Source organism: Hippopotamus amphibius, chromosome 6 (genome assembly GCF_030028045.1).
Source record: "Hippopotamus amphibius kiboko isolate mHipAmp2 chromosome 6, mHipAmp2.hap2, whole genome shotgun sequence".
NCBI classification, from domain to species: Eukaryota; Metazoa; Chordata; class Mammalia; order Artiodactyla; family Hippopotamidae; genus Hippopotamus; species Hippopotamus amphibius.
This window is the reverse complement of record NC_080191.1, coordinates 122,162,016-122,183,086: the sequence shown is the minus strand read 5'-3', so window position 1 is coordinate 122,183,086 and position 21,071 is coordinate 122,162,016. Positions and strand designations below refer to the sequence as shown.

The following is a 21,071-nucleotide window of genomic DNA, read 5'->3' as shown; positions in this document are numbered from 1 at the left end:
CAAAAATTTACACCTGTGTTTTCTTTTAAGAGTGTTACAGTTTCAACTCTAACATTTAGGTCTTTTTTCCCTTTTTTTTTCTTTTGGCTACACTGGGTCTTTGTTGTGGCACATGGGATTTTCATTGCGGTGCACGGGCTTCTCTAGTTGTGGCGCGTTGGCTCAGTAGTTGCAGCACACAGGCTTCTCTCTAGTTGCAGTGCACACTGGCTTAGTTGCCCCCGCAGCATGTGGGCCATCTTAGTTCCCCAACCAGGGATCAAGTCCACGTCCCCTGCATTAGAAGGCAGATTCTTAACCACTGGGCAACCAGGGAAGTCCCCTTTTTTCCATTTTTAAATAAGTATATATATGCTATGAGATAGGGGTCCACATTCACTCTTTTGCATGTAAATATCTAGTTGTCCCAGCACTCTTTGCTAAAAGACTGTTCCTTCCCCATTGAATTATCTTTGCACTCCATTGAATTGTCTTGGCACCCTTGTCAGAGGTCAGTTGACCGTAGATGTATGGATTTATTTCTCGTCTCTCAATTCCATTTCACAGATCTGTATACCTTTTTTTTTGTGAAGAAAATACCATCTTCATTACCATAGCTCTGTTATCAGTTTTGAAATTGGGAAGTTTGCATCCTTTTTCTTTTTCAAGATTATTTTTTCTGTTCTGATCTCTTGCATTTCCATATGAATTTTAGGATCAGCTTGCCTATTTCCTCAAATATGGCAGCTGGAATTTTTATAGGGATTGTATTGAGTCTGTAGACCACTTTGGGTAGTATTGTCATCTTAACAATATTAAGCCTTTCTATTTTTTTCAGTGATGTCGTATAGTTTTCAGTGTACAAGTCCTGAACTTTTTTTCTTAAATTTATTTCTAAGTATTTTATTCTATGTAATACTATTGTCAGTGGAACTGTTTTCTTAATTTTGTGGGGGGATTGTTCATTACTATTTATAGAAGTAAAACTCACTTTTGTATATTGATCTTGTATCCTCCCACCTTGTTGAACGTATTTATTAGCCCTAATTTTTTGTGGCTTCTCCAAATAGAGGTAGTTTTACTCCCTCCTGTACAGTCTGGATGCCTTTTATTTATTTTTCTTGCCTAATTGCTGTGGATAAAAACACCAGTACAATGTTGAGTAGAAGTAGTGAGGGTAAGCATCCTTACCTTGTCTTAATCTTAGGGGTAAGCTTTCAGTCTTTCAGAACTAAATGTAATTTTTTTTTTAATTTATGTATTTATTTATTGGCTGCGTTGGGTCTTCATTGCTGAGCTCGGGCTTTCTCTATTTTCAGCGAGCAGGGGCTACTCTTCGTTGCGGTGCATGGGCTTCTCATGACAATGGCTTCTCTTGTTGTGGAGCATAGGCTCTAGGCACACAGGCTTCAGTAGTTGTGGCATGAGAACTCAATGGTTGTGGCTCACGGGCTCTAGAGTGCAGGCTCAGTAGTTGTGGCACACAGGTTTAGTTGCTCCATGGCATGTGGGATCTTCCCGGATGAGGGTTCAAACCCATGTCCCCTGCATTGGCAGGCGGATTCTTAACACTGTGCCACCAGAGAAGTCCCAGCACTAAGTGTAATGTTAACTGGGATTTTGGTAGATGCCCTTTATTAGGTGAGGAGGTTTCTTTGTATTCCTAGGTTGTTGATTGTTTTTCCCTTGAAAGGATGTTAGATTTTGTCAAATACTGTTTCTGTGACTGCTGAGATGATCACATGGATTCTTTCCTTTATGCAATTAATATGATGTATTTCATTGATTGTTTTTCATGTCTTGAACCAACCTTGCATCCCTGGGATAAATCCCACTAAGTCTTGATGTATAATCCTTTTTTTATGCTACAAGATTCTGTATGCTGATGTTTTGTTGAGGATCTTTGCATCTATATTCATAAGGGATATTTATAATTTTCTTTTCTTGTGATGTCTTTAATTTTGATGTAATGGTAATACTGAGCTCATAGAATGTTGGACTAACACTGTGAAAGCGCTCCAGCCTCATTCTAATCTCTCTGGTAGCAGCTGGACTATTGCTTTTCACCAAAAATACTGACTTTTTTTTTTCAAGGCTACATGGAGTTGGAGAGTGGGGAAAGGGACTTAGGGCAAGTTAAAATGTCACACAGCTCACTATTCTTACTAAGATTCAATCTTTTTTCTTGAATAAATACACCCCAGATTGCTGCAAGCCTTTGATTAACTTCCATTGTTCTGAAAATTAGGATTCTGGTAATTTATCTTTGTTTTCCTGTTGCCTTTATAGAGGAGAGAATTTTTAGAGGTCCTTTGACATTTTTGCTGATGTCACCTCACTAACCACTTTTTGAGATAAATTTAAATTTTATTTAGAGTAATCCAGTTACTTTTTTTGTGTATGAACACTTGCCTATTAAATTACTCCAAATTATATTAGAGATTTTTGTTAAAAATATGTAAGGTGTTTTGTTGTTAATATTCTCTTACATAATTTATATATTTTTACTCTTTTCATTCCTTTCAGTAATGTCTACTGTGTTCCAGGCACAGTAGGGAATGAAGATACGCAGATGAGAATCACAGTAAATTCCATAATCTGTAGTAATGATAAGTCTGTGATGAAAAATAAAGTAGATTAAGAGGATTGAGTGATAGGGATGCTATTTTAAATAGGCTGGTGAAGGAATGCCTCTCTGAGGACACAGCATTTGAACAGAGACCCAAATAAAAGGGAAGTGGAATGGGATAGGCTATGCAAAAAGCTTGTTGAAGAGCTTTCCAGCAGAGGGAATACCAAATGCAGAATCCTGAGTCTAATTTATTATATTTAAATATATATGGTATTTTATGTATTTGTATATTACATGTAGTATAAGAATAGTCTTTTTAAAATATTTTTCTACAAACTGTTTTGAAAAAACTTTTGTTGTTTTATAACTTCAGTTCGGGTTTTTGTTCTTGTTTTGTACCAATACCTATATGTTATTTTTGTTTCTTTTACATTTTAAGTTAAATATAGATTAATGTTCCTATAAATCTGACAAATATAGCTTAAAGATTGTATATTTAATTGAAATGTTTGATTTTCTTCAAATTATTGTTTACATAAAAGTACGTAAACCATTTACATCATGTGGAATTCCAGTTTGTTTTCTTGTGTGTCTCAATGAAGATTTAATGTCAGTACATCATATCACTTTTTATTTTCCTCCTTTTTCCAAGAATTCTTCCTTTCTTTTCTCCTCTCGTTCTCTGTCTTCCCTTTCCTTCCCATCTTTGTCCCTTCTTTCCTCTCGCATTCCATCCCCTCCCTTTCCCTTTCATCACTTCCCCCTACTTCTTTCCTCATCCTCTCTTTCCTCTTTTGTCCCTCCCTCTCTCCCTCCTTCCTTCCTTTCTTCCTTCCTTCTTTTCTTCCTTTTTCCCTTTCCTCCTTCCTCTTGTAATCCATCCTTTTCATTTTCTTTCTGTTCCCCTAATTTCCCCTTAACAGGAATACTAAAATAGCTTCATAATTGGTCTCTTACTCCTTCTATCTATCTAATAAGCCACTGCCGTATTTTAATTTTCTTAAGGGACAATTCTGATCAGCTTCCTGCCTGCTCAGAACCTTTCCATGATTGTGCCCATTGCCTACCAGTATAATTCCATAGTCTTCAGTCCTTTGCAGATTGTGGCTGCAGCCTGCTTCTTTAGTTCAGCGGAACTGGTCTGTTTAGTGTTCCACAAATATTCCTTGCTTTGTGCTTCTACTATTATTTGTCTTTTCTCCTATTGTTTCTCTTGCAGGAATACTTAGCATCTTATTCTGCCCTTTGGAAACCTGCCATCCTTGCAAGGCTCAATTAGATGCCACCTTTCTTTTTCCCTCATTGTTGTTATCTGTGAGTTTCTCTTCTCCCCCTCATCTAGAGTATAAGTTCCTCAAGATCAGGGCTTTTACCTCCTTGAAATTCTGTAAATTTTTTACACAGTGCCTTGCTGTGGTAAATATTTGGTAAATTTAATTGGTGTGCAGCAAATTTCATTTAACAGAATTTCCGTTTTCTTGTCTCCAGTTAAAGAAGAGTGTAAGAGTCCTAAAACTGAAAGTCGGTCACAAAAAGTATCACATAGTCAGGTAAGCTTCTTAATCAAATTTCTAGTACCCCACTTTTTATCGCAATTGGTGGCTCTTTGGCAACTGACTGAATTTTGCAGCCCTTTCAACCAGAGTATAAAGTACATGGCAAGAGAGTTGCTGAACCTGTCAGTCATTTGGTTGGGAGGTTGCACAGCTAGATACCTGAAGTTCTGGTTCTGCCATTCAGTAACTAGGTGGCCTTGAGCAATTCACTGTGTTTCTCGTAGCCTCAATTTCTTCATTTTTAAAATGAAGATAAAAATATATCGCTTGCCTCTCTGATTATATATTGTCTATATATACATAAATACATACAAACATACCTACATATGTGAGTGTATGTGTGTACGTTGTATGTATAAAATGTGTGGAAATAAGTTTGTATATTCAATGAAAGTATGTGGACCAACATGGCAAAGTTAACAGTTAATTCTGTGGAGTTAGGTTAATGGGGGAAACTGAGATCATTTATGTTTTATTTTATATAGTTTCTGCTGTTTGATAAGGAGTATATATATGTTTTATAATCAAAATAACATTTTAAATCTAAAATATTCATGTACACTTATGTACATTTTGTATATATATTATATAACACGTTGTAAAAAATTAGATCTCTTATAAGCTATAGTATATTACATTTGTAAAATAAAATTTTATTGTAATAAAGTTAAAATATCTTACCAAATATCTTGGCACATGACAGGTTCTCAGTAAATGGAGGCTGTTAATTTTTAGATCCCAATAAAGGGTTGAATCACATGACTTTAAAGGCCTCTCTTTCTGAAAGGAGACTGAAACTCTTGTAATTTCCTTTCTGAAAACTCTTATGCTATAATTTCCTTTCTTCTAGAGAGGGGGTTCATAAACTCTTTGTGCCATGGACCTCTTTGGTGAAGCCTATGGACTCTTTCTCGGAATGATAGTTTTAATGCCTACAGTAAAATACATAAGATTTGAAAGAAAACCAGTTATATTGAAATACCATTAGAATCACCACCGTTGTGGTTTATTGCCTACATTCATAATTGAAGGGAATGCTAAATCTCTTTTAGAAACTAATGAAGATAAAGATGTAATTTTCCCCCTCATCAGGTTTATGGGGCCCCTTTTTTCCTGTGATATAAAAGAGAAAATAACACATTAAAAAGCTTGCAGTGATTTATTTAGAATATTATTAAGTAATAATTATAATTTTATTTGCACAAAAACTCACTCTTACTCTTTTATAGACGTTTGGAGGGCCTGCCAAATGTAATATTAAGCTATTGAAGAGAAGTGACAGTGCAGAAGTCTCAGAAAACCAAAAGGTTGTGACTAGTTATCCAAATGCTGTTGATAAGGTAAAAGACTATTTATTCAGTTTCTCTTCCCAAACTTTAATACCTGGGAAGACGATTGAGTGAAAATCAAATGATCATTTTTATGCATAAAACTCTTAGCTATTTTCATGTCCTTGTACTTTCATCTTCATGCACAAAATATTTATTGTTTTAGCCTAATCCTGGAATTGAGAACTTCTTAGCATCCTTGAAGATCTCCAAAGAAAATGAAGTACAGTCATCTCATCATGAAGAGCCTCCAAGCGAAGAACATTTGTCACCACAGTCATTTGCTATGGTTCGTATTTTGTAGGAGCTTGTACACTATGGTAATTGTTGGCCATACATACCCTGTGCAACAGTTAAAACACTTTCTCTTATGTAGACTGGTGTGTTGCATTATTATTGTCATCCTGTGAGGAAAATGGGGCTGCCCTAGGCAATGTAGCCACCATAGCTCCCTTGCTTTTCAAACATTGCCACTAGACAGTTTGGTCAAAAGTTAAGCAGAATGAGGACTTCCTTGGTGGCGCAGTGATTAAGAATCTGCCTGCCAATGCAGGGGACACGGGTTTGATCCCTGCTCCAGGAAGATGCCACATCCCGAGGAGCAACTAAGCCCCACGCGCCACAGCTACTGAGTCTGTGCGCTAGAGCCTGAGAGCCACAACTACTGAGCCCACATGCTGCAACTACTGAAGCCCACACACCTAGAGCCTATGCTCCACAACAAGAGAAGCCATCACACTGAGAAGCCCATGCACTGCAACAAAGACTAGTCCCCACTCACCACAACTAGAGAAAGCCTGCGCACAGCAACAAAGACCCAACGCAGCCAATAAATAAATTGATTAATTAATTTTTTTAAAAAGTCAAGCGGAATGATAAGTATTGTTTCTTTGTTAGGAACTGTGAATTTTTTTTTCAACTCTATTGATTTTCCTTATTCTCTATCTGAGTGTAATTATCTTCTTAATGTTTAAGAATGGAACTTATTAAAAGAAAGATCAGTAAGGTCTCTAATTCTAATTTTAACTTTTCTCCTCTATGCCCACTATCTCCATACCAATCGTTTTCAAAACAGAAGGGAACTCGGATGCTTAAAGAAATTCTAAAAATTGATGGCTCTGACACAGTGGACCATAAGAATGATATGAAACAGTTTGGTAATGAAGTCACTGCTTCCTCTAATAGAAGAGATGAATATGGATCTTCCTCACAGCCTAAACAAAGTAAGAAATTAAGTAAGTAAAGTGCTAGTACTAATAACCAATCCCACCTCAAAAATTCAGGTTTTTTTTAAGCATGTGATTTTTAAAAATAAAACTACTTTTATTTTTTTAAGTATAATTGAGTAACAAATAAGAGTATAATTTTTATACTTGTTTTATTTATATAACAATGTAACTATGTAACCAATAGATCTGTAGTCACTAAAAATCTTCTTGTGACTACTTAAATTATGCTCTTACAGATACTCTTTCTGTAGATCCCAAACCTGGAAAGGTTTTCACATTTTAGCTTTTTCTCAGTAATTTAAAAATGATTATGTAACTTAAATACATTATTTAACTTTTCTAAAATTCTTTTTATCTATAAAATAACAATGCAAATGACTATTGTGATAATTGTATGACATATATAAAGCAATTGGCATTGTGTCTGACACATATTAGGTGCCAATTATTGATATTAGTATTATGTTAAAATAACTTGACCAATATAGAAATAGAAGCTGTAAAATCAGTTTAAGATAATTAATGGAGGTACACATTGGAAAGTAGGCACTTACCTTAAGTCTGTGATGCCTATAGCATAACATCTGGCACAAAGCTGGATTTCAGTAGATGTCCATCATTGCCCCTACCTTCTGTGTCCCCTGTACTTTAATATTTTGTCTATGTAATTATCTGCAAAAGCTTATCAGGGAAAATGACTTATGCAAAAGTAGATTGGGGATAGAACTTTCTCAGAAAGGTAAAAAACATTTGAAATAAGCAAATCTGATTTTTTAAAGATCGAAATCAGAGCCTAGCTTCATTCATACTCCACTGAGTATTGGGATAAATAATTTAAAACTACAATAACTATTAGGAAACAATACTTATCATAGTGACAGACATGCTCTTGAAATAGAGCAAAATAAAATCTTAAACAATATTGGATAAATATGGTCCCACTGTCAAAAACAAGTAACATTTACTATATTTCAATATAGTGAAAAATATCATATACCTTAGAGTCAAGAACTCAGAATCCAGCCCATGTAACAGAACTATTGTGTGACTTCGGGCAAGCCACTTAACTTTTTTTTAATCTATAATAGTAAGATGTTTAGATTCATTCCTCACTGGGGTGTGCTTTTGTTTTGTTGGTGAGTTTGTTGTTTATAAAGAATGTGAACTTTCAGAATATTTAAATCATATTCTATATAAAGACACTTAAAATATTTAATTTCAGAAAAACTTTTAAGAAGCATTATTTTAGAGCAAAAAAACACATTCATCCATGTGTCTCAGAAAGTAAGATGGAATTTTGAGAAGACTGAAGCTCAGAACTGAAGAATTAATTGTAAATCAGCTGAAGCTATTTGCTTGTTTAGATTTTGCCTGTAACATAACTATGTAGTCATTAATCTCTCACAGTGTTAATTTTTGGCAGTCATCTACTTATATTTTTAAATCTTTATTGTAATTATATGTCAGTAATTAATTATAATCATCTAAAAATATTCATTGAATTCTAGGCATTTTAGGCAAAACTAAATAGTTCTTATAGTTGCTTCATGGGAGATTCCTCTTTTCACTTTTTAACAGTGTCTTACTTGCTATTCTGTAAAGCCCTGCCATAATTGCATAGTTTGAGATACCATTTAATGTGGCTGTGTCCTTTTCTCTTTTTTGGTAGCATCTTATACGAACAAGCCTCACAGTGCTAGTGAGTACCATAATGTCCAGTCTGTGGACAGTGTGTGCTGGCCTGCTCCCAGCCAGATTCCTCCTGTGTCCACACCAGTAGCTGAACTTTCTAGAATTTGTTCCCTTGTTGGAATGCCACAACCAGATTTCTCCTTTCTGAGAACACCACAGGTATAGTATACTACCATTCTTCCATTTACATGAGTTATTAAACACTGAGCTTAAGTAAATTGACTGAAAATCTTTGGCTAGAAATAATATAATGGAGCTGATTTTTTTGACTTTATGAGCAGCTTAGATTAACACTTCTCACTCTGGCTCTTCCATTTATGCATAACCAGAGCTCTCAGAGAGACTGACAGAGGAACCTGGGCAGCAGGTAGCCTCGTAGGACTCTCCCGACTGATAGAATTAGGGATCTTGGTCTACAGCAGCAGTTTTCAAACTTTTTGGTCTCAGAAACGCCCCACCTTTTTTTTGAGGACCCCAAAGAACTTTTGTTTACTTCTGTTATATTCATATTTACCAAATTAAAAATTAAAACTGAAAAATTTTTAATGTTAATTTAAAATGTCTTTTCGAAAAAATTTAGTGAGAAGAGTGGCATTGCTCTACATCTTTGCAAGTCTTTTCCATCTTCTAGCTTAATAAAAGAAGCTAGATTCTCCTACCTGCTTCTTACTATCAGTCTCTTGTAATACATGGTTTTGGTTGAAATATGTGAAGAAAATCTGGCCTCATACAAATAGGTAGTTGGAAAAAGGAAGAAAATTTTAATAGCCTTTTCATATAATTGTGGATATTCTTTGAAACTACATTAAAACATGGTATTTTCTTAAAAGTTAGTGCAATGTAGAATCTGAAATTATATCAGTGAACTTTTTGTTCTCTGTATACTTATGAGAAAACAAGAGTGAAAAGGGCAAATAGCATTTTCACATTATTATGAAAATAATTTGAACAGCAAGGATTCCCAGAAAGGGTCTCAGGAACCTCCAGGGTTCCCACACTGCACCTTGAGAATCACTACAGGAAAGCTGTTTTATCCTTTTTACATCCAAATTCTTGGCACATTCTCACCTAAAACAGAAAGCATGATTAAACTAATAATACTACATAAAAATGGCTACCTTTTGAAAAAGTAGCATTTTTAAAAAAATATTTTATAGAAGAAAAAAGCATACTGTAAAGAGTTACCATTTAAATGTTATCATTTAAATATAAAATCAGTCAGAACCTCTGAGTCTTTTCAATTTTGGCAGTTAATTCATATTAGTGAAATATGTGTTATTTAAAGGATGGGAGAAAGCAGGGGTCAGCAAATTTTTTCTGTAAATGGCCAAATAGAAAATATTTTAGGTTTTGTGGGCCATATGGTCTCTGTCACAACTACTCACCTCTACCATTATAGTATGAAAACAGCCATAGGCAATAAATGAAAGAGTGGACTTACATACAAAACAAGTAGAAAACCTTTTTTCCAGATCCTAGGTATAAAGAAAAAAGTTTTGTTGGCTTTCATTTACATTAGGATGCTTGACCCTTCAGCTAGCTTAGAGATCATTTCAACTTTGTAAACATTGAAAGATAAGGCAACAGTTGTAAAGTTTTTGCATTGTAACCCAAAACTTAAGCTGATAGTCTGTTTTTGAATTCTTAAATTTTTTTGACATCTTAAAATGTTAGATGAAATAATTCTACTTGTTTAAACTGAGCTTTGGCGGAGGAGGTCGACTTCCTGGACAGATAACTTCATAACCATTCATGTACTTTTTTTTAGACAATGACAGTTTGTCAGGTAAAATTATCTAATGGCTTATTGGTACATGGGCCACAGTGCCATTCTGAAAATGAAGCCAAGGAAAAAGCTGCACTCTTTGCTTTACAACGATTGGTAAGAACTGTTCATGAATTCTCTACTAAATCTTTAATTAATCCCTCTGGATATTTTTGTTGCATTGTTTTATAACTTTTAAATACTTCCATAGGGCTCCTTAGGAGTGAGTTTCCCTTTGCCTCCACCAATATTTCCAAGTTATCCTCCTGCTGTACCACCTGGAACCATTCCTCCAGTTTTTCCCCAACCTACTGGTAAGGTATTCTGCTATTCTAAATATTTTTTATTAAGTGATATTGTTTTAGAAAGTTCTTTTAAGAAGCATCATTTGGAGGAAACCAAAAAAATTATCTAAATGTTTAGGTAACTTAAGGAGTTGTGAGAAGTAAGCCTGAAACCAGAGCCTGCAGATTCATCTAAAAATACCAATGCCCTCCTACAGTCTCTAGTATGGCTAGATAGAGTAGGACCATTGTCTATTTTGGACAGTCCAGTAGCTGTCAACGCATGAATTTGGGTTTAAGGTAGACATCAGGACCAGGGGTGGGGTTGTAGGGGGTGATGGGAAGTGTGGGAAGAAAAAACAAAGATGAAGGGAATAAAAAACAGGTAAGGGTTTGAAGCTGCAGTTTTGAAAGAAACTGCCCTTGGTGATGAGGGAAATGAAGAGTGGAGGGGATTTTAAGGTTACTATATGTATGTTTCTTAATATTAAGTTTTACAAGAAAAAAAAATACCGTACTCAGAGTACCCTACTTGGCTTTGCAGTGATAATATTTATACAGTCACATACCATAAACACTTTATATTTTTAAGCAAATATTATACTTACATTGGGAGGACAGGGTAAGTAATGAGGGGTAGTATAAAAGAACTGAATTTTGATCTATCATAATAGGAAGTCTAAAAGTGCCTAAAATTGAAAAATCAACTAGTAGTATAAGCAAATTATTGAATAGTGTGGAAAGAAACAGCTAAAACAGTTAAACCTGGGATGGACCGGATGACTGCTATATTATGTTGAAGACCCTTTTTATTACAATATGTATGTGTATAATTACCTTTACTTTGATTTGTCTAAAAAATGCAGTTTGTCTAAGATCATAAGTTACTAAGTAGCAGTACTAGCATTCCAAAGCAAATCTATCTAATTACAAAGCCTGCAGTTTTGTTACTGCACTACACTGGCATTCTGTTGCCTGTATAAACAATGTTTAGTCATAAAATTTTTATGACACAGTGGATCTGATGTTTTCATATAGCTCAAGGTAGTAAGTGCACTATAACTTGGGAAATATAATTTAACTGCTTTTTCACTTTAAAAAATGAATCAAGCAACTATATATAAATTAATTTTAAGTAATTAGTACATGTAGATTACCTAAAGGTGTACCCACAAACTTCTCACAAAAAGGATTTGTCTTATGAGAATATATTATCTTAAAGGAATGATTGTTTTCCCATTTGTTATCGCTATTTTACAGCTTGATACTTTACCTTTTTAATGTTGGTTATTATGTTTACGTTCATTATTATATCATGTTTATTAGTGTATACATATCTACCAAGAATTTTAAAGTTTAATTGGAATTCTTTTGGTTTTGTGCTCTCCAGTGTTCCAGTAATAATATATGATATAAAAGCCATGAGATTTGAATGTTAATCAGGAGAAAAAAAACTTATGCATCAGATTAAGATTTTAAAGTTTTTTTATAGATTTCTATTTTATGGTATGAAAAAGTCCCAGTGGAGAAAAATATATTTCGTATTTAGGACAGTGATTTATTGGGAAATGGTTGAGTTGACCTATGCATTAGATTACTATGGCATCTTTTGAGTAGATCTTCTTAATATTATAACTGCCACCAAAGTTGCACATAGTTTTCTGAATCTTACTAGTGTGTTTCATATTAAAACTGTTCTTTATCCTGGAATTTTTACATGTGTAATTCATAACATTGAAATATATTATGATTCTTCTCTCCTGATCCAAACATTTTTTAAGTAGCTGAGTTTTAGTTAAGCTATACCATCTTAAAATTCTGGCTGCCTTTTTCTCTCTCTAAAAAGAAGGTTTGAGCACAGTACATACCTTCTTTGGTGGCAATGTCCCGGTGTCTCGATTGACATTGTTTAATGCAGTACTTCTCAAATGCTGCACTGGTGCTGACTCCGGAAGAATCACCTGTGGAGCTTATTAACCGTACAGATTCCTGAGGCCCTCAGAGTGTGATGTACTAGGTCTGGAGCCTTACCCAGGAATCTGTATTTCGCAAGCTCCCCATGTGATTCAGATACACAAATTAGTCTTGGGAACCACTGATTTAGTGCACTTTTTTTTTTTCTTTTTCTTTTTATTTATTTATTTATTATTTTTTGGGGGAGTACACCAAGTTCAATCATGTTTTTATACCCATATCCCCGTATTCCCGCCCTTCCTTGACTCCCCCCCCCCGAGTCCCCCCCACCCTCCCCACCCCAGTCCTCTAAAGCATCTTCCTAGTGCACTTTTAATAAGAAACAAAATGTAAATTTTTAAGAAATTCTTGAATTACAAATACTAGATTAGGGAAAAAGAAAGATTCTACATGTTATGTGAAAGTGATCAGATTTCAAGACTTGAGCTTTTTTGGTTTTTTTGTAGGCTGGGATCACTATGGAAGCAACTTAGCATTGGGGGCAGGTGAGATCCTTAAGATTTCTCTCTTTGTGCCCTGGCTTTTCTCCCCCAAGGGACAGTTTCATGACCCTTTTATTATTTTCTAAAATAGTATTACAAATATTCCTAAAGCTTATATCAGTATATGGTAGTATTGGCCTTCATTGGCCAGGCAGCATGATGGTAAGCTGACTCCTGTAGATGGTTCACAGTCCATAAGGGGGCTCCTGAGGTTGAATGTTGTAAGCACGGTTAATCAGAAATTAAGTGTATATGCCCTTTGCCAAAGCAAAAGAAGCCAAAAAAGGGTAGCAGAAGGAGGTCTTAAATTTCAGGGCTTTAATGATACCATTTTACTAAAACAGCTTTTCCATGATTTTTTAACAGCTAATATAATGCCTTCATCATCTCATCTCTTTGGCTCAATGCCATGGGGACCACCAATGCCAGTTCCTGGGAAGCCCTTCCATCATACTTCATATGCCGGGACCATGCCTATGGCTGGAGGAAGAGCTGGTGTGCACAATCAGTTCATACCTCTACAGGTGAGACCGGAAAGAGAATTATTATATTTTTAAGGGAATTACTTTTCACTGCTCAAAGACCATTGATAAAATTTTGTTTATTCAGTAATTACTTATTCAGTGCCGACTAGAAGTCCATTCAGTTCTGGTCTGGGTACAGAGAATATATTTTGACCAGTGGTGACTGGTCTGACCTAGTCCCTGCTGTCTGAGTTTGTGTTCTAATAAATAATAATAATTGCAACAAGTAATAACATCCTTTTCTAGAAAAAAGCGATGATCAGGAATATAAATTTTCTTTATATTTAAGTTATGGATAATTTAAAATATTTTATTCATAACTAAATTCCTTGAATTTCTCAAGTCTGGTTTGGAGATTATAAGTGGACGTTACAAGTCAGCAGTGATTGACCATTACCAGCAGCATGGTTCATGGTGTGTTCTGACACTAGCTTTCTTGCCTACATTGTTAATTAATGATGCTTTTATTCCTCAAAGGTAACTAAAAAAAGGGTTGCAAACAAAAAGAACTTTGAGAATAAGGAGGCCCAGAGTTGTCAAGCCACCCCAATTCAGACTAGCCAGTCAGTGTCTTCTGATGTCACCAAAGTAATTCCACAGGAGAGTTCGTCAGCTTCCTTAAAGTCCTCTCAGATTACTCAACCTGTGTCTTCTTTTCAAGTTGAAGCTGCCTCCCCAGGCCATAGTATATCTCACCGTAAGTCAACACCAAGCTCCTCAAGAAGAAAATCAAGAAAACTGGCTGTCAACTTTGGCATTTCTAAACCTTCTGAATAAATTTGGTACTTGGAATTAAATTAATTTCTTTCCTTTCCTCCCACCTTTTTATAAATCCATATCTGTGTCTCATAAAAAACTACAATGTACTATTTTAAAACAATATATTTCAATTAAAATTTTTTAATTTTTTAGTTGTCAGGCACTTTTCATGCTGTTTAAAAGACCATACATCAAATTGTGCATCTTAAGTATGTGCAGTTTGTTCTACATCAATTATACCTCAATAAAGCTGTAAAAAATAAAAAAAAAGACTAAATTAAACCTTGTGGTAAATTAATATCAGTGGACTAAGCATTCTCATGTACCACTCTAACCACTGGCTTCATCATTACAAGCATCCTAAACTATGAATTAAACATCATATTGCAATAATTATAAACATTTTTTACACTATCATTGAGGGATAATTAAACGGAGCATGAAAATTGGGCCTCGAGTATAATTTACTGAATGTGGGTTTTCTTTCTCTTTTTAATGATGTAACAGAATTGTCAGGAGAATGGCTCTTATTTATAGGTATTTTAACTTCTGTTCTTTTATCTCCAAGGGTCCTATAGACCTGCTGTGAAGTGATCACATTTGTGGTGGTGCTGCCAGTTTTGCTTTATTCTCAATTTTGTACCAAAGCCACTTCAGAATACTGATCAGAATATTTCATTTAACTGCTTAGAACTATAAATAGCAATCTAGATTTGAGTAAGTAATTACAGTTTTTTAAATTATTCAAGAACCAGCATTAGTAATTTCTAATAAAATTGTTTCAAAATCTACAGGGTATAATAATTACAAATTAATCTTCTAATAGAATAAAGTACAAAATATTAATCATATCGTTAATTAAAATAAATTGTATTATCCTTTTCTATAGCTTTTTACCTGCTTACTTAAACATACATGAGAGCTTCATTGCTGGTCCATGTGTAGTGCTTCCTGGGACTGATGAAATTCTGAATTTTTTAAAATTCCAAGGTGTGCACAGGCACAATCAGTGTGTAATGTATATTATTTATATGACAAATGCCTGTCTCGTTCTCTTTCCATATTTTTAGCTTTATTCTGAACTGTCCAGTGACTGGCATTTTGTCTTTGCATGTCGTGTGTGGGTGTGTATTGTTCAAGCTGTGGCTATTGAAATTATTTTAGTTTATAAAAATTTCTCAGTGGTACCAGGGCCTGAGTTTTTATATATATATTTATGCTTTAGTTTTTGTGATATGCTTATATTTTTAAGGAAGTAAGTTATCATACTTTTTTAAAAGTAGGAACCACAATCTTTGTATGAAACTGCTTATTATTATATACAGTTTCATTTGGCTCATTGAAAACTCAGCCATGAGTCTTAGTCTATTTTTTTTTAAGAACGCTAATGTTGAATTAAATGAATTTCTTTCTCTATCTGCTAAATGTTAGAGTTTCTCTAAATGTTAATAGGATATTTGTATATTAGTAGTGCCTTTAGTATAATAGATAAATGTCATCTGTCATTGATCATAGTTTTGTGAGTTTCTGTGATTTTATTTGCTGTTAATTTTCCTAGATTCAGATGTTCATTGGTTCCCAACATTTCTTTCTAGGGGAATATTTGTTTCTCTGTAATGGGATCTTGAGTAATGCGACTCAAGTAATTCTCAGTGTTTGTCCTTATTGCCCCACAAACTTTTTTTTTAAAAAAGGAAACATCTATTATGGGAATACAATACAAAAAAGTTAAATTGTGACGATAAGATTATTTTAACCTCTTACTGCTTTAAAGTGTATAATATTTTTCACCTATGTAACTCTACAAACCCCAGCATTCAAGAATTGCCTCACTTATCATTGCTCTGCGACTACTCTGTAAGCAGTGTACAGCTCACATCTTTTTTAAAGCACAGAAGAAGGAGCACATGCCATCTTCTGAAAACTCCAAGAGAAATTTTGGTAAGCATAGTGCCACTGAACCCATATGAGGATGTTTCCTCAATATTCAAGCCAAGCAAGCTGACAATTCTAGATGGACAGGCAATAAAAGTATTTTCTTTTCGTTCTTTCTTCTCTTTTTAAAAAGACATATTATTCTAAAAGTCAAGGCTAAAGAGAGACTAGATTAAAATGGGAGAGAGCTCCATAATGACTTCTAATTGTCAGGCATTAGTCTATATTCTCTTTGCTTTGTACACCTATTCCAAATGTGGGCCTGAGAGAATAGATGTGCCCTCTCTGGGGAGGATGTGAGAAGCAGAGGCTGTTTTTATCTCATAACAGTCTTGAGGAGACTAGATCCGCTAATAGATTGAGAAACTAACAGTTTTTCCTTTTTTGGATGGCGTAGACTCAGAATACCCCAAAGTTTAGAAATATGCCCATTCAACTGTTGAATCTGTTGTGGCCTCTCTGTGGAAACCATGGGCTGTATAAGGCACAGAAGAGCAGATTCCCCAAAATGCTTCGTGCTTCCACATAACAAGAGCAGTTAAATCTACTTAAACCTTTTTCTTCTCACTGAAACATTATTTCTAAATATCCCTATTCAATATAATTTTTTCCCTTTTTTTTGAGCAAATTAAGTGAATTTTGATGATTGGTCCTTTCAGTCTCATTGTTCCTTTTCACCGTTTGCTACATTACCTGAGTGTTATGATTTTACCGATACACTGTATTAATTGACTTAAACATAATGTAGACTCAAGTCTTAAACATCTGAGACTCAGTTGCCTGAAAAATTAATTTCCCCTCTGTAAGACTTTCCTTGCTGTTCAGAGGGATAAGCAGTTCTTTTAGAACTAAAAAGATGAGGAGAGCCTATTTTTTCCTATTGGTGGGACAGATGAAAAACTCTTGATGCAGGTTTTTTGTTGTTTATTTCCTTTGCTATGATCAGACGCTTGCTTTGGTTTTAGACTGATATTTTTCAAACTAATCTAGATTTTTGGGGAGGGGGCAGAGAGGGAGGCGATTGGAAGAAGGAAACCAGTTAAATGAGGCCTATCCAACACTGCATTTTCAGACTATATCTTTCTAGCTCAAGGAAATAGATAAGCTGCAGGGTCTTTTTTATTCACTCACTTTTAGATCATCTATTTGTATTAATAAATCATACATCTTCATAGTGATTGTCTAATTTTTACCTTTAAGATAGCTAGAACTGTCCAACTTTCCACTGAAGTTCATTCTAATATGCTTCATCTCATTGTCCAGAGCCTCTTTTTTAAAGCAGCTATGTACAGTTTCCCAGCTTTTTGAGGTTGCTATATTTCTTAGTATCATCTTGCTGCCAAATTCTGTTTTTACTGTGGAGGAGAATTAATTTATTGGAGAGAAATGACCATGACAGGCATTTTCTACCTTTTAAAAAAATGAATCACAGAAATTCCCTTATCTTTTTAGAGACGGTGGTAGAACTCAAACTGGCAGTGATCTTTATGTACATTTCGTAAACTTGGTCAGTGAAACAGTCTTTTTTGCAGGAGCTTCCTTTCCTAGTTAGGATAATGCTTAAAATTCCAGAAGTGAATATGTTTCAGGCAGAGCTGGTTCATATTTCCATCAGACCACTCCATCTTCCGCCAGGGAGCAGTAAGGGACAGCGTTGAGACAGACAGAACGGGGACAGGTGAGTGTTTCACTGACTTAACTCCAACACCACTGATCCTTCTTTTAGAGAGAGAAAGAAACAGGTATAAAATAGTTTTGTAGTTAAGAATGTCAGTGATCCATAGCTGCTTGTGTGTGTGTGTGTGTGTGTGTGTGTGTGTGTGTACCAACAGTAATGCCTTGCTCAATCAGTGCATTCAGCCATCTCAAGTGCAATTCACGATGGAGACTCTGGTTTCCAATAGGTAAAGTTTTACATAGTTAAACCTGTAAAAATTAATTTTTTTCCAGCAGTATACCTATCGCTATTTCAGCAATCAGTATACTATTAAATTGCCCAGGCCAAATAATTAAGTTTCTGTAGATGTTTTAGTTATTTGAGCCAAATCCTCATACTGTTTTCTCATGAAGTAATAGGAGTGAGAATTTGGTCCACGGTTTGCTTTAAGTTCTCTTATTCCTTTCTTTTCCTTACAGCTAAAGGGCTTTTTTGTTTGTTTGGGGGCTTGGGGACTTTTTTTGCCTTAAGTCTCTTACATTTTCTTTTGCCTGCACCCAGTTGCTTCTTTGAGTGTTTTCATCTGTTTTGATATATGAGTAATAGCATACCATATCATCAAAGTGTTCAACATTTTGCTCATTTAAACAATGTAAGTAAATATAATTCAAACATATATATATATATATATATATACACACACACACATATATCTTTAATTCCTTTCTTTCCTCACATAAGTATTTTATAAGTAACTGGAATTTTTCATTAGATCTTATACAGAGCGGTATTTTATTAAAAATTCAAAAGGGAAGACTTTTATGTGCTCATTTTGTAGTTTTTGTTTTTTAAATATCTTTACATTGTCTGCAATTACAGTGTTTTAAACTTGCATTGGAATGGACTTGGAATGTATTTTTGTGTTAAGCTGTACATTTGTAGATTTCTAAGAAAGCATGAAGTTAGCCTCAAAATGTTGTGCAAAAGGATTTTAAAATATATGAGTCACTGAAAGAGTTTAAACATCTGTACATGTTAAATGCTATATGGATTTTAATTAAACCTTTGAGAATGATTTCATAAGCTGTTTGTGTTTCTGTGTTTGCAGTGAAACTAAAAATAGACGCATTACCTGTATTCACTTAAAACCCCAATCCTTTTATCTTGCTGTTTCGAATCTATATCAGTAAGCACAGACTCAACAGCATGAGTGGTGGAGAAAGTTGGAACTATAGATTCCAGTGGCCACTGTTCAGATCCTAGCTCTACTTCTGATTGTAAAGAAGTCATTATCACATTAGGATTGGCAAGTACGTAATGCCTAAGCCTCAGTTTCTTCATCTCCTAAAGGAAGAAAAGAAGACGCCTTGTATGGTTAATATTAAGCACTGGGTACATAGCAGATGTATTACCAGTGTTAGTAAATAATGATTTCTCACATGTACCTAAACACAGAGTCCTATATGGTGCCAAATACCTCCATGCTTTTCCTGCTGAGTCCCTCTCCAGTATTCAGTTCATAGCATCCCCATGCCTCACGTGGGCATCTGCGAGACTCTTCTCCTGTTCTTCATTTTCCCTGCCATCTTTCCCCTCTCTTTCCTACCAAGGGGAATTTCTTACAGAGCCACGTTGGAAGAGGCTTTAATTCTTACTCGTAATACTGGGGAATCTACATCTTGCTAATTGGCCATGTCTCACAATATAACTCCGATACTTTATGATGCATATTACCAAAATCTCTCTATGGTAGGGGTGGGAAGGAATTGGAAAGAAGGGGTTAGGGAGGGAAGAAAATTTCTTCTTGGGACTTCACAGGTGGCTCAGTGGTTAAGAGTCCGCCTGCCAATGCAAGGGACACAGGTTCGAGCCCTGGGCCAGGAAGAGCCCACATGCCGCAGAGCAACTAAGCCCTTGTGCCACAACTACTGAGCCTGCTCTCTAAAGCCCATGAGTCACAACTACTGAGCCTGAATGCCACAACTACTGAAGCCCACACACCTAGAGCCCATGCTCGGCAACAAGAGAAGCCACCTCAGTGAGAAACCCGAGCACCACTACAAAGAGTGGCTCCCGCTCGCAGCAACTAGAGAAAGCCCGTGCGCAGCAATGGAGACCCAACACAGCCAATAAATAAATAATGAATAAAATTTTTAAAAAGTTTCTTCCTGCTATGTCTGCATCCAGCTCTGCCCCTTAAACCTGAGTCTGTCTCTACTGTTGTACTTTACTCAAGACCCCAAGGAGTGGTCACATTCTGATATGGTGTTTGGCCACCTTCATCCAGCAGGAGGCACAAGGCCTAGGATTACCAGTGGAGACGTTGCTAGCAGCTTTTCCACTTCATTCCGCAGACTGCCAGCTCCCCACAGTGAAATTCTCAGTAACTACCCCTCTCTACCCCAATCTTGGTGTCAATTTTTTTAACTTGAAAATCAAAACTAAACAAACCAAAACCCCCTCAAGCTGGCTTCAGAAAAGGAAATTTGTTGTAACAATGCGGGGCTATCTCGGAGAATCCAATCAGGCTTCTCAGGAACTGAACCTTAGTTGAGGTGTTACCTTTCAGTTCACTCTCTGTCTCCTCTCTGTGGAGCTGTGGGCTCTATGGTGTCTGTGACACTCTGTAAATCAATTCTTTGCTCCAAGGCCTATAATTGGGGGTGGGGGCTAGGTCACCTTGATGGGCTGCCCCTACTGGACTGTGAGTTGATGAGGAAATGTGGACCTCTCAAAGGCAGGCTGTTAAAAAACAACCACATTCTGGGCTGGCAGTCAGTCCTTATAGTTCATACATATAAAATGGCCTGCAAAACAGCTTTGCCCTGATGGTAACCAGAGCTTACTGTCTATGATGTGCCTGCAAACAGACCTCATAAAAGGGTAATCCCAGTTAGACACCTTCAACTTGAAAAATGGTTGCCTTTAGAATTTTCCAATGCTTTATGAAATCACTGTAGGAGTCTTAGCCATGTTTCACTGAGTTCCTAAATATAGGAGCAATAAATAAATATACCTACTAATTATTAAGTGCTTGTTACGTATTTAATATTACAGGTCAATATGCTAAGTGGTTTGCAAAGATTATCTCCTTTGATCCTCAGAACTCTACTATGTAGGCAGGTTTTTACCTATGCAGTAGTCTGACTTCAAATCCTACACTCTTAGCTACTTTGCTGTACTATAAAGTTTAGGCTTCATAATCTAGTTTTTATATCAATACTATCCAGTTTTATTATGAATATGTTATTTCATTTGCCATGTATTGGTATCTTTTCAGGGCTTAACACAAGCATAGAGTTATAAATATGAATAAGATCTGGTCTTGACCATCC

General features: G+C 35.6%; 1 protein-coding gene across 8 annotated transcripts in view; it reads left to right on the top strand.

Moving 5' to 3' along the window:
• The window catches only part of XRN1 (5'-3' exoribonuclease 1), a 100,823-nt gene extending 82,018 nt beyond the window's left edge, over nucleotides 1-18,805 (top strand). The window contains exons 34-43 of one of the 8 annotated variants that reach the window (XM_057738237.1): nucleotides 4,040-4,101; nucleotides 5,337-5,447; nucleotides 5,602-5,724; nucleotides 6,511-6,658; nucleotides 8,334-8,515; nucleotides 10,125-10,238; nucleotides 10,333-10,435; nucleotides 12,826-12,864; nucleotides 13,228-13,385; nucleotides 13,863-18,805. In XM_057738237.1, coding sequence (XP_057594220.1) covers nucleotides 4,040-4,101; nucleotides 5,337-5,447; nucleotides 5,602-5,724; nucleotides 6,511-6,658; nucleotides 8,334-8,515; nucleotides 10,125-10,238; nucleotides 10,333-10,435; nucleotides 12,826-12,864; nucleotides 13,228-13,385; nucleotides 13,863-14,162 — 1,340 coding nt within the window. In that variant the 3' untranslated portion in view covers nucleotides 14,163-18,805. Of the gene's footprint in view, nucleotides 1-4,039; nucleotides 4,102-5,336; nucleotides 5,448-5,601; nucleotides 5,725-6,510; nucleotides 6,671-8,333; nucleotides 8,516-10,124; nucleotides 10,239-10,332; nucleotides 10,436-12,825; nucleotides 12,865-13,227; nucleotides 13,386-13,862 lie in introns of all 8 variants that reach the window. The other 7 variants (XM_057738244.1, XM_057738236.1, XM_057738241.1 and 4 more) reach the window with 7 other exon arrangements.
• Nucleotides 18,806-21,071: the final 2,266 nt, after the last annotated feature.